This window comes from Chiloscyllium punctatum, chromosome 48 (genome assembly GCF_047496795.1).
Source record: "Chiloscyllium punctatum isolate Juve2018m chromosome 48, sChiPun1.3, whole genome shotgun sequence".
NCBI classification, from domain to species: Eukaryota; Metazoa; Chordata; class Chondrichthyes; order Orectolobiformes; family Hemiscylliidae; genus Chiloscyllium; species Chiloscyllium punctatum.
Window position 1 is genome coordinate 60,968,065 of NC_092786.1, and position 14,176 is coordinate 60,982,240.

Sequence of the window (14,176 nt, forward strand, 5' to 3'; positions counted from 1 at the left end):
ATCCCACAGTTATGAAAGACTCTATACAAATACAATATTTCTTCTTCAACTGATATTTATCAGTGGGAGCTACAATCACTTTTCATGCATCCTTATGTTGCCAAGATAAAGTGCGAAAGTTGGACATGATGGCAACTCAAACACAGTGATCACAAGGGTGGTACTCATATTGGGCTACACTAGACCAAAGCAACAGGTACAAATTCAGGTTATCAAAGGAACAGCTCACTGATGATGCCCTTGGTTCTTCAAATTTAGTTTTTAAAATGTTATCAGATTAAAAATGTGATCTTGGAAATAGTTTGCACTAGTTTACACTGCAAACAACTAGCAAGTTTTTATCTCAGGACCGTTTTCTACTGAAGATAGCAGAGCAAATCTTTAATTATAACCAATAACAGGGTTCAATCTGAACAGTTCTCAGATTTATTACCTCTCCATGTTCTTGAAAATGTTACATTTATCGTCCCGTGTGGTCAACTGAAATGCCAGTGCTGCATGGTGACTCTCCAGCACAGCTGTGTCATTGTAAAGGAGTGCCAACTCACTGCCTGCATTGCACAGGAACGAGTTTGTTCTGCCAGGGTGATCAACATCATGTACTGTGGCTGCAATGAGAGCTGCCACCTCATCAGTCCGGTCCAAACTTTGCTGAATAGACAGAAAGAATGTTTAAAACACAGTCTGAAAACACACACAGCTGGACAGTAACATGAAATTTAAATGACAAAGCAGATTGATTTCAGAACTGGGTGAAGGCAGTTAATGCAGGACTCTCACTCATGTTCCTGACATACAGCATAGGCTGATAGAACGATCACAGGAGAAGTGAGGAGTTGGGACAAGCTAAAACACAGGATAATTATACAGGAATTCAAGAACCATGACACTAAAATCTCAAAAGCATTTTGCACAGCATTTAGTTAGTATACTTAGAATGATAGGAATTTTACAATATGCAAGATCAGTCAATCTACTGTGTCTGTGCCAGACAAAGACCAGCTACAAGCTCATTCGGTGCTCCCGTGCTAAGTCTATTGCCTTGCATGACACGGTTCTTCGTGTATACACTCAAATACTTTTAAGACAGCCGGGAAAGTGGTATGAGGGCCACAATCAGATCAGTCATGATCTTACTGAGTGAGCAGAACAGGCTCAAAAGGGTCAAACAGCTAACTCCTACTCCCATTCCTTATTTTCAAGGTGTTGAGAGTTTGTCTCTCTAAGCTTTTTCAGGTGGCAGATTCTAGACTGTCAGCACCCTCTGGGTGGGAAAATGTGTCACCAGCTCCTCTCTGATCCTTGTATCAACTTCTTTAAATATATGCTCTTTGATATTTTATTTTTCTTTGAAGTTGAATTGGTGGTCGCCACGTACTCTACTTAGGCTCTTCAATTTTACAAACTCAATTAAATTACCCTGTTACAAGGAAACAACTCCAGCCTAACTGATCTTTCGCATAACTGATATTTCCAATCCTGGCAATATCCTGCAAATCTCCCATCTCTAGCACAATCAACTTTCTTGTCATGTAGGTAAAAACAATGACTGCAGATGCTGAAAATCAAATACTGGATTAGTGGTGCTGGAAGAGCAGACTAGAACTGTATACAGCATTCAAGCTGTGATTCAACTAATGCTGTTTTAAACAAAGTCCTAGAGAATCTCAGCAGTACTCGAAGATCTGTGGAAAGAGAAACAGAGCATTATGTTCCTCTGCAGTCATTTTCTGTTGCACAACTTCTGAACACCATTAAGAGCATAATCACCACAGGAACTGTAGTGCTTTAGAAGATCCATCATCAGCTGCTGAAGGCAGCGAGAATGGGTAATGAATGCTGACTTTCCAAATAACTAGGCGAAAGTTAGGACTGCAGATGCTGGAGATTAGTGTCGAGAGTGTGGGGCTGGATAAGCACAGCATCCAAGGAGTAGGGAGAGTTGACATTTCAGGCAGCAAAGGGCTTTTGTCAACTAACTATTTAATTCAAATTCTGAAATCATTCAAAGTGATAACCCTTATTGATGACAGTGGTTACATGTTAATCAGTAGAAGAAAGATTTGACACAGATTAATATGAGAGTATTTTTATTATAGCACAATATCATCATTACATTCTGGGAAAATATATGACATCTACGGTACCACTCTCTGGTCATACACCCGGAAGCATCATGTTTAACAATACAATCCTTAAAAACTTTACAATTTCTGTTCCTGGGGAATCTTCTCTTATACACAACAAAGCCTATGAGAAACCGACAAAAGCTAATAACTTCTATTATTTAAATAGCCAATTACAAAAGATTAATTTAACTACCTACTTTCACAAATTCAGACAGAGACACTCATACAGAACTCTATCAGCTCTTAAATATATTAACGGCCTCAGTACTCAGCAGCCATTTTCCCTCTATATAATCTGGGCCTCAGATTCTGAAAAGGTTTTAGCCTTTTAGTTCACACTGCAAGCTGCATTTCTGCACACACTGCTAGAATCGAAATGTAACTCTATGATTTGGACCTTTCCAAATCTTGAGGATCAATAATATTTAATGACAAGAAAAAAAACGCAATCCCCATCAAGTTACATCTCAGCTACATCATAAAGTCAAAGATATATAGCTCTGAAACAGACCCTTCAGTCCAACTCGTCCGTGCTGACCACATATATAAATAATCCAGTCTCATTTGCCAGCACATGGCCCATATCCCTCTAAACCCTTCCTGTTTATATACACATCCAGATGCCTTTTAAATGTTGTAATTGTCCCAACCTCCACCACTTCCTCTGGCAGCTCATTCCATACACGCACCAGCCTCTGCATGAAAAGTTGTCCTTCTCACCCCAAACCTATGCCTTCCAGTTCTGGACTCCCCTACCCCAGGGAAATTAACTTGTCTATTTATCTTGTCCCTGTCCCTCACAATTCTATAAACCTCTACAAGGTCACCCCTCAGCCTCTGATGCTCCAGGGAAAACAGCCCCAACCTGTTCAACCTCTAACTACAGCTCAAACCCTGGCAACATCCTTGTAAATCTGCTTTTACCCAAGCTTATTACAAAAGTAAAATTTAAAATATAGTTCACTAATTTCATTGTCAAATTGAATCTTACAGTTATGGTATTCAAATTCATTTGTTCTTTGAGAAGACAACTCAATGTCGGAATCATCCAAGATTCTGACAACCTACATTCTAAGAACAAATTTAAAAAAAAGACAAGCATCATTGCTGTATGTTGAGGGGGGAAAGGGAGCAGAAAGCCCTTTGAAGGAAAGCAAATTCTCTTCTATTGTAAAGTGCCTCAACTCACCTTAACTCTTTCCTTACAAAGGAAATACGCAGTTGCATGCAGGACATCAGCAGAATGCGTTGAATTGTGGTAGGAATTCGAGGAGTGGTAATTTGCTTCGATAACTTGTAACCAGGAACGTAATACTGATTCAGAACAGTTTAAAAATTCACAGACTCCAAAGCGTGAAAATGTTTTCAACCCAAGGTAGACCAGAGGCCTAGATAAAATATCAAAGGTTTAGGGAATATCTGAAATATGCAATCCGATCAGGAGGGCAGATCACGCATTTTTTTTTCAAATGAAATCCTTTTCATGCTTCTACCATGCATCACAAGCAACATTCTTGATTATAAATGGCAATAAATTACTATCAAAGGCATAGTGTTCTAGCATTTCTGTTAACCTTAGGGAAACAATCAATAATTCCAGAGTAATTTTGGTTAAAAGTGTACACTTGAACACATTTTAAAGGTCTCAGTACTGTTCCTGACAATGGGTAGGTACCTTATCTTTGGCATTTCATATTCCTGCTCTCTCTGCAGACACGTTGTCAGTAGGATTAGTGTCACGACATAGGATAGATTCCACAAATTTCAAATAACACCCTTGCAAATGCAATTCTGACCAACAATGCACCCAATGAATTTGGCCCAAAGTCAAGAGCTCCATTGTTGAATGATGCTGATCAGCTCAGTAATTTGTCCAGTCAACCAACCACCATTACTGTCAAGTATTAGTCAGCATTCTAAAAACATTCAATATTTCTTGTAATAAACACAGCTACAAATCCAAAAGATGATGATTACTGGCACTGGAATGATTACACTGATGCATAAGGAAACATGTATCACATTCAATAAGTAAATCTATAGCAATTGCAAGTTCTAAATAAACAGTCTCAAGGCTGGATTGAGGGCGTGGTGCTGAAAAAGCACAGGTCAGGCAGAATCCAAGGAGCAGGAAAATTGATGTTTCCGGCAAAAGCCCTTCATCAGGAATCACAAGGCAGGATACTGATCAGCATGCATGTTTGGCTTTAATCAACTTGCATATTATTAATAAGTAGTGCCCAGCATTAGAAGGTAATCATCTTGAGTTTAGAAATTATTCCTATATAAACAAGAGTTTATTTGATATGAACACAGCATCAGAAATTGGCTTTTCTGGCACTCAAGCCTGTCCCACCATTCAATAAGTGTGTGTGTGTGTGTGTGTGTGTGTGTGTGTGTGTGTGTGTGTGTGTGTGTGTGTGTGTGTGTGTGTGTGTGTGTGTGGGAGAGACAGCGAGAGTGAGAGACAGACGAGGTTGGGGTGGGGGAGCAAAATGTTTTTTGAAGTATTACCTGAAATACCCTAGACAGCTTTAGATCCCCACCCAAGATAGCTTTAGATGTCAAATTTGACACCCAATTGCCATCTATCCCTCAAATAAAAGCAAAATACTGCAGATGCTGGAAACCTGAAAAATGAGAATGCTAGAGAAACTCAGGTCTGGCAGTAGTTGTGAATAGTGAGTGAGTGAAAGAGAGTTAATGTTTCTTCAGCACTGGAGAATCATACCGGACTCAAAACGGTCAGACCTGCCAGATGTGCTGAGTTCTCCTGGCCTTCTGTCTATGTGCCACCTATCCTCAATTTGTCTGTCACTCCGATAATTTCAATTTACCTTTTGTGAGTTGCAGCCTCCAATTCAAAGATGTCAAAGTCCCAGCAATCCTCATTCTCCATGGTTTCAGTTATCCTTGGTGGGATATCATGCAGCGAGACAGGAATATGAAAATGTGTGTGAATAGTGTGAGCATCTGAGGGAAAAAGACACCAAAGAAAATCAGTAATCAAAGATTAAACATAATGAACCACACATAAATCATAAAGAAAATAGTTAAGTAAAGTTTTAGTTTATACATGACACTAAGTGAGCCTTACACAGTAAATTGTGTTAATGGCAGTGGCCATTGTAAAGAAAAGATGGGAATCACAGGAGGGTGTGCACTTTGGATCTTAAGAAATGGAAATCAAAATATTGTATTTTACCAATAGTGAATAATTCAGTTTATCATTTAATTACAGTGGGAGAGAAACTAGAAAAATGTAGGTTTACACATCAAACATCAGCGAGTCAGTTATTTTTGTTGTTAGTGACAGAGTACCTAACATTTGAACTAAACTCAGCTTAGCTGTCGAGGGAAATCAGTTTTATTTTATAAAAGGGAAATAATGTCAAACAGATATAACAGAAGTTTTTTTTTCTCAAGAGGTAAGACTGATTGATCAGGGTGTATCAATGGATGTTATTTATATGGACATCCAGAAGGTATTCAACTATATCTCAACATAAAGATGAGAACACATACATGGAGGTAACCTATTGGTTTGGATTAGAATTGGTGCTGATGTAGAGGTCACAGATATGGCAGGATGTGATTAATGACATTCCCCCATTTCCCACCATATTTTAAAGTGGCCTGGACAAAGGATCAGGAGACTGTGTGTTCATATTTTTGGATCAGAAAACATAAATAGCATTGAAATATTGAGAGATTAAGTTCGCCGAGCTGGGAATTTGTCTTGCAAACATTTCGCCCCCTGTCTAGGTGACATCCTCAGTGCTTGGGAGCCTCCTGTGAAGCATTTCTGTGCTGTTTTCTCCGGTATTTATAGTGGCCTGTCTCTGCCGCTTCCGGTTGTCAGTTCGAGCTGTCCGCTGTAGTGGCCGGTATATTGGGTCCAGGTCGACGTGTTTGTTGATAGAGTCTGTGAATGAGTGTCATGCCTCTAGGAATTCCCTGGCTGTTCTCTGTTTGGCTTGCCCTATAATGGTAGTGTTGTCCCAGTCGAATTCATGTTGCTTGCCGTCTGTGTGTGTGGCTACTAAGGATAGCTGGTCGTGTCGTTCACGACCAGCTATCCTTAGTAGCCACACACACAGACGACAAGCAACATGAATTCGACTGGGACAACACTACCATTATAGGGCAAGCCAAACAGAGAACAGCCAGGGAATTCCTAGAGTCTGTGAATGAGTGCCATGCCTCTATCAACAAACACGTCGACCTGGACCCAATATACCGGCCACTACAGCGGACAGCTCGAACTGACAACCGGAAGCGGCAGAGACAGGCCACTATAAATACCGGAGAAAACAGCACAGAAGCGCTTCACAGGAGGCTCCCAAGCACTGAGGATGTCACCTAGACAGGGGGCGAAATGTTTGCAAGACAAATTCCCAGCTCGGCGAACAGAACCACAACAACGAGCACCCGAGCTACAAATCTTCTACCAAACTTTGAATTGAGAGATTAAGTTGGTGGGCAAAAACGGTGGCAGATAGAGTTCAATATAAGAAAGTGCATTAGCATTAGACCAGATCCAAAAAGGCAAATCAGTTAGGAATCTGAAATGAAGTAGTTTTATGTCAACAGTTTGGAAAATTTGGGACTTTGTTGGAGGAGAGAAGGTTGATTGGACTGGAATTGGAATGGAAAAATGCTAATGAGACTCGTCTACTCAAAAAGGGAGGGAGGCAAAAAGCTGGCAAACTGTAAGCCAATTAGCCTAACCTCTATTGTTGGAAATGTTGGATTCAATTATTGAGGAAGTAATAGTCATACACATTTGGAAAATCAATCTAATCAAAGTCAGCATCACTTCATGAAAGGAAAACAGTGTTTGACTATTTTATTACTTTCTCGAGTGGATAGACGGGAATCAGTGGATGCACTGGTAGTTGGACTTCCAAAAGGCAGTCAACAAGGAACCTTATAAAAGGTTCAGTCATAAGAGCCTCCAGTGCTGGTAGTATATTGGTGCCTTTAGAAAATTGACTCATGGACGTGAAACAGTGAGTGGGGTTAAGAGATTCTTTCCCAGGTTGGCAACCTGCGACCAGTGGGGTCCCACGGGGATCAGTGCTGGGACCATAACTGTTTACTATATATATATATATGGGGACCAATAGTTTACATACAGATATTCATAGGTTAAGTGAGCAAAAAGTCAGCAAAAGGAGTACAATGTAGGAAAATATGGAGTTGTTCATTTTGGGAGAACAAAAGAACAGACTATTATTTAAATGGTGAGTAATTGCAGAAAGTTCAAAACAGACAAGTACAGGAGATAATCAGGAAGGCTAATGCAACACTGGCTCTTATTTCAAGTAGAGTGGAGGGAACTCTGAATGCAAATGTACAAGGTGCTGGTGAGACCACATCTGAACTTCCGAGAACAGTTTTGGTCACCTTAAGTAAAAAGATATAATTTCACTGGAGGCAGGCCAGAGGAGATTCAGGAGGATGATCCCTGGTATGGAAGGATTGTCTTATGAGATATGGCTACAGCTTAGAAGAACGAGAGATGATTTCATTGAATCTTAAATGCAGAGAGGATGATTCTGCTCACAGCAGAATCTAGGACTGGAGGACATTATCTCAGAACAGAGGAGTGCCAATTTGAGTAATTTCTTCAGAGGGTTGAATGCCTTAGGAATTCCTGACCAGAGCACTGTGGGAGCAGGATCCTTGTATATATTTACGGAGGTGGATGGATTCTTGATTAGTAGGGAAATCAAGAGTTATGGGGGAAAGTAAAAGAAAGTGGACGTGAGGAAGGTCAGATCAGCCAAGATCCTGCTGAATGGCAAGCAGGCTCAAGGGGCTGAAGGCCTACACAAGTTCCTATTTCTTAGGAGTTATAGAGTCAGAGTTGTACAGCATGGAAACAGACCCTTCATCCACACCAACCAGATAGCCTAATCTATTCTAGTCCCATTTGCCAGCTTTTGGCCCATATCCCTCTAAACACTTCCTATTCATATACCCATCCAGATATCTTTTAAATGCTGTAATTGTACCAGCCTCCACCACTTCCTCTGGAAGCTCATTCCACACACACACCACCCATGTGAAAAAAGTTACTTCAAGTCACTTTTACATCTTTCCCCTCTCTCCTTAAACCTGTGGTTCTTATTGTCTGATGTCATTCAAAATCAAGAAGAGTCTGGACATAGTAGATAGGGAGAAGCTATTCCCATTAGTAGAAAAACCAAGAGCAGGAGTAAGCAAATTTGGGATCATTGGCAGAAGCAGCAATGGCAACATGGTAAAACAAAAGGTCCTTCGTTCAAGAGATTAGGATCTGGGATACACTGACCGTCTGGTGGCAGCTTTCAAAAGAGAATTGAATAACCCTCTGAAGGAGGAAAAATGTACAGAGCTATGGGGGAAAAAGGCAGGGAAGTGGCCTTAAGTGAACTGCTCCTTCAAAAGGACCAGCACAAAAACGACAGATCACATGAACCTCTCTTATGTCGCAGCTATTCTGTGGTGCAATTAAAAAAAACCAAAAATTATAAATACTAGCAATATCTGATCCTTATTCAGAATTCTACCTAGCCCTGCTGAGGATTTCTAACACTTTCTGATGTTGTTTTAGATTTCCAGCATCCGTATATTTTGCTTTTGTAAAGGGGTTTAGGTGCCCAAATACCATCACCCAGCTCATGGAAGATGTGTGAAATAATTAAGGCCAATGGATTAATGGCCTTTTTCTTGAGTGAACTCAAATACAATGAGGATGAAGCCTTCTTTTAGCTTCATGTACAAATTCTGATTAAAATATCTACTGCATTCAATTCCACCCACTGCACCTCAAAGAACACTGGCTTGCAGACACCCCAGCAATATTGAGAGCAGTAGTGGTGTAGTGGTCATGTCACTGGACTTTCAATCCAGAATCCTAGGGTAATGTTTTAGGGACACGGGCTAGAATCCCACCACGGAAGATGGCATTTGAATTCAATATACGTCTAGAGTAAAAAATTAACCTAACGGTTACCATGTAACCATTGCTGATTGCTGTAAAACCGCATCTAATGCACTAATGTCTTTTAAGGAGCAAAGTCTCCTGTCCTTACCTGTGTGACCTAAATGTGAGCCCAGACCCACAGCAATGTAGCTGGGCATTAGGGATAGGCCATAAGTGTTGGCTGAACCAGCAACATTTACAGCCCGTGAATAAATAAAAATTCACCGGAATAATCCTAAACTAAGTTATTAATTTACGAAGACAGAAGTATTTAATCCTCCACGTGTAAGGGAATAAATAGAGCGATATGACTGATTGTTTAAGATTATGATTGGATAAGGCAAAGCAAGCGCCCAGAGCAAACAGTTAGTGAATGGGTGAAATGGGCATTTCCATCCGGCCAAAAGCTTTTGATGTTTTCATGAGTTATATGTTTTGGCACAGAATCTGATAAAATTTTTGCCTTTACGGCCATGGAATCAAAATAGGTGGATGCAGATCAGATATGAACTTCAGAATGGCAGAACCAACCAGAAGGTCTACCTTGTAAACGACTTACTCCTGTTATGTTCCAGCTTGGAAGCTGTGAAGTAGCAAATGGAATAAAATGTCTAGGCACACAAATCATCACCTCTTGAACTTGTACACTAGCATTTAATCAAAAAGACAAATGGAACATTGTCCCCTACCTCAAGAGGACAGAACACAAAACTGAGGCAGAGATATTTCAGTTTGACGACACATTGGCCACATCCCACCAAGAGTACTTTGTTCAGCTTTTCACTTCAGGAAAAGCATATTGGCTTTTACAGGGTTGCAACAATAGGTGACAGTAGCTGTCTCATGTTAATACCATGCAGTTAATCCATAAGTAATTTCTTCCCTTTAACAGGATGCTGCTACCAAGCCAAAATGATGTCTTAGGAGAAAGTGAGACTGCAGATGCTGGAGATCAGAGCTGAAAATGTGTTGCTGGAAAAGCACAACAGGTCAGGCAGCATCCAAGGAGCAGGAGAATCGACGTTTCGGGCATGAGCCCTTCTTCAGGAATGAGGTAAGTGTGTCCAGCAGGCTAAGATAAAAGGTAGGGAGGAGGGACTTGGGGGAGGGGCGTTGGAAATGCGATAGGTGGAAGGAGGTCAAGGTGAGGGTTATAGGCCGGAGTGGGGTTGGGGGCGGAGAGGTCGGGAAGAAGATTGCAGGTTAGGAAGGTGGTGCTGAGTTCGAGGGATTTGACTGAGACAAGGTGGGGGGAGGGGAAATGAGGAAACTGGAGAAATCTGAGTTCATCACTTGTGGTTGGAGGGTTCCCAGGCGGAAGATGAGGTGCTCTTCCTCCAGGCATCGTGTTGCTATGGTCTGGCGATGGAGGAGTCCAAGGACCTGCATGTCCTTGGTGGAATGGGAGGGGGAGGTTGAAGTGTTGAGCCACGAGGTGGTTGGGTTGGTTAGTCCGGGTATCCCAGAGGTGTTCTCTGAAACGTTCCGCAAGTAGGCGGCTTGTCTCCCCAATATAGAGGAGGCCACAGCGGGTGCAGCGGATGCAATAAATGATGTGTGTAGAGGTTCAGATGAATTTGTGGCGTATATGGAAGGATCCCTTGGGGCCTTGGAGGGAGTTGGTGGGGCCGGGGGGGGAAAAGAGATGTGGGCACAAGTTTTGCATTTCTTGCAGTTGCAGGGGAAGGTGCCGAGAGTGGAGGTTGGGTTGGTGAGGGGTGTGGACCTGACAAGGGAGTAACGGAGGGAGTGGTCTTTTCGGAACGTTAATAGGGGAGGGGAGGGAAATATATCCCTGGTGGTGGAGTCCGTTTGGAGATGTTTATATGGAGTTGGTAGGTGATGCTTTGTCTACCACACAAATAATAATGTGTGATATGGGAGCTTCAATGCTGGTGATTCCAAGTTTGTATGTCCCAATGATTGGCAGAATGTTGGACGCTGTCTCACTGACCATTAGCAGCAGGCTACTCATGCTTGCAAGCTTCAGAAACATGTAGACCAATTATTACAGTGATTCTGCTTTTGGAAATAATTTAATAAATAACTCAGACTCTTAAGATTTGCACCAGAACTCAATTTAAGATCATCAGTTTGTCCCAGACTGTGATACATTTGCATGTGCTTGAAAGTACATACAGTGATACTCTCCAGTAGGGAAGAGGACTTTGTACACCCCACCACTTTTCCGAATAAAGGTGACATGGAGACAGCCAAACTCAACTACATTCTAAAGCAATGTCCTACTAATCAGAATCTACTGGTCTAGCTTGAAATTCAAACAAAGGTAATTCCTTCTGTCGCAACTCCATATCAATTATAGCTCAACCAATCAGTAGCATCCTATCATTCTGTATATCCTTTTCCCAAGAGCATTTATTTCCACTTCCCCAAGACCATACAATCGTAGAATTTCTACTGTGTGGAAGGAGGCCATTCGGCCTATTGAGTCCACACCAAACTTCTGAACAGCATACTACCAGACCCAGCCCTCTACCGTATCCCTGCACTTCCCCTGTCCGATTCACCTAACCTGCACATCTTTGGACTGTGGGAGGAAACCCATGCAGACATGAGGAGAACATGCAAACTTCACAGTCAATTGCTAGAGGGTGGAATTGAACCCAGGTCCCTGGTGCCATGAGGCAGCAGTGCTAACCACTGAGCCACCTGTCAGTTATAGCCAAACTAATCAGCACATTTTTCTTACCCTTATAAAATGGTATATTCTTCCTCCTAAAAGGATCTATTCCCACTTACCCAAGATAATCTGAATTTAACCCTGACTCAATTCATTTGCTGCTGGAAAACTCCTTTTTATCATTGTGACCTTACAGACTTGGCTATTCCACTACACTACTGCTTGGTCTGTCAGATTCTATCTTCTCTAAACTGGAGGTTATCCAAAACCCTGTTGCTTGGTCTGGATGTAGGTTTGCTCGCTGAGCTGGAAGGTTCATTTTCAGACGTTTCTCCCCATACTAGGTAACATCTTCAGTGCGCCTCCAGATGAAGCACTGGTGGCGTAGCCAGCTTTCTATTTATATGTTTGAGTTTCCTTGAGTTGGTGATGTTATTTCCTGTGGTGACATCATTTGTTGCTCAGAAATTGGCAGACTGTGTTCATTGGGTACCCATTCTCTTTGAATACACTGTATAGGTGATTTTCCTCTGCTCTGCGTGGTTCCTACAGTGTGTGGTGGCTCATTGAAATAATGTTCTGATGCAGCTTCGTTTGTGGGTGTTGGGATGATTGCTTCTGTAGTTCAGTATTTGGTCCGTATGTGTTGTTTTCCTGTAGATGCTGGTTTGAAGGTCCCCATTGGCTGTTCGCTCTACTGCGACATCTAGGAATGGCAGTTTGTTGTTGTTGTTTTCCTCCTCTTTAGTGAATTTTATGCCAGATTTCTGAGCAAAAAACTCAAACAAACAGACAAAACATCCAGAAACCCTAGCCACTCTCCCCTACATCAAAGACACCTTGGAAATGCCTGTCAGACTACTCAGACCCCTTGGGCATCATGGTAGCCCACAAACCCACAAACCCACCAACACACAAACAGCAGCTAATGAACTTCACAGACCCTATACAGACAACAAGCAAAACTAATGTCATTTACAAAATACATTGTAAGAACTATAACAGACACTACCTTGGACAAACAGGCAGAAAACCAGCCGCCAGGATACATGAACATCAACAAGCCACAAAACAACACAACCCACTCTCACTAGTATCCTTACGTACGGATGAGGAAGGACACCATTTTGACTGGGACAACACATCCATCCTCGGACAAGCCAAACAGAGACACGCACGAGAATTCCTAGATGCATGGCATTCCAATCGGATCTCTATCAACAAATACATAGACTTGGATCCCATTTACCACCCGCTAAGAACCGGAAATGGCATTGCCATAGGAAATGATGTCACCACAGGAAATGACATCACCAACCCAAGGAAACTCAAACATAAATAGAAAGTGGGCTACACCACCAGTGCTTCAACCAGAGGTTCACTGATATTAACTAGTATGGTGATGAAACATCGGAAAACGAACCTTCCAGCTCATTGAAGAACATCCAGAACCTCAACCTGAGCTACAATCTTCTCAAAACTCCCTGTTGCTTGTGTTTTTACATACACCAAGTCCTACTCACTTATCAGCCCTGTTCTCACTGACCTACAGTGGCTCCTGGTCAACCAATGTCTTTATTTTAAAATTAACACCCTTGTTTCCAAACCCCTTCATGGTGTCAGCCCTAATGCTGTAATATCATCTAGCTTCACAACCCTCTTGCATCCATCCAATTTTGGTTTCTTGAAAACCCCAATTCTAATTATTCCACGGTGCTCATGCCTTTATCTACCTGGACTCCAAACTCTGAATTCCATTCCCAAATCTCTCCTCCTTAATCTTTTCCTTTAAGGCCCTTCTTGAGATTTTCCTCTACAAACTAGCTTGTGGTCATCTGACCTTTCAGTTCCTTATGCAGCAGTGTCATATTTCATTTGATGACACTTCTGTGAAGCACCTTGGGATATTTTGTTATATTAAAAGGTTCTGGATAAATGCAGTGCTGTTTTTGTTTACGGGATTCAAAACACTAGATGCTGAGAACTGATATCATCTGGTGGGGACTTCAGATCAAAGGGGAGAATCTTAACATTAGTGTAAGGCCATGGGATTGAACATTTCTGCCACACACAAAGGGTGGTGAAAATCCGGAACTTCCTCCCCAAAAGCTGAAAATAAAATACACACTGGTATCAAGGAACATTGAGCAAAGGCAGATAATTGGGATCTAAATGAATGTTTAGGGCAGGGCTAATGGTCTTCTTATAAATTAGAAGTTGAAAGGCAATAATATGCACTTTGAGAAATTCTCTACTAAAACGTGATATGATATCCACAAGGTTAACTCTACCAGAAAACAAAGCCAACTTACTTTTGGTGAAGATGTATTCATTTCCAGACAGTCGCCGCAAACCATCCTATAGGTAGCGAGAGAGAGAAGGGTTAGAGTGATCATGCTGTTAACAACTTATTACAATAATCTCAAAAAAAAC

At 41.6% G+C, this 14,176-nt stretch overlaps 1 protein-coding gene across 2 annotated transcripts in view; it reads right to left on the bottom strand.

The window, feature by feature from the left end:
- Positions 1–14,176, bottom strand: part of pde8a (phosphodiesterase 8A) — a 131,845-nt gene that overhangs the window by 19,135 nt on the left and 98,534 nt on the right. For both annotated transcript variants that reach the window (XM_072565413.1, XM_072565414.1), the window contains exons 15-18: positions 14,056–14,101; positions 4,967–5,102; positions 3,319–3,517; positions 434–651 (exon numbers count right to left, since the gene is read on the bottom strand). In XM_072565413.1, the coding sequence (XP_072421514.1) occupies positions 434–651; positions 3,319–3,517; positions 4,967–5,102; positions 14,056–14,101 (599 nt within the window). The remainder of the gene's footprint in view (positions 1–433; positions 652–3,318; positions 3,518–4,966; positions 5,103–14,055; positions 14,102–14,176) is intronic.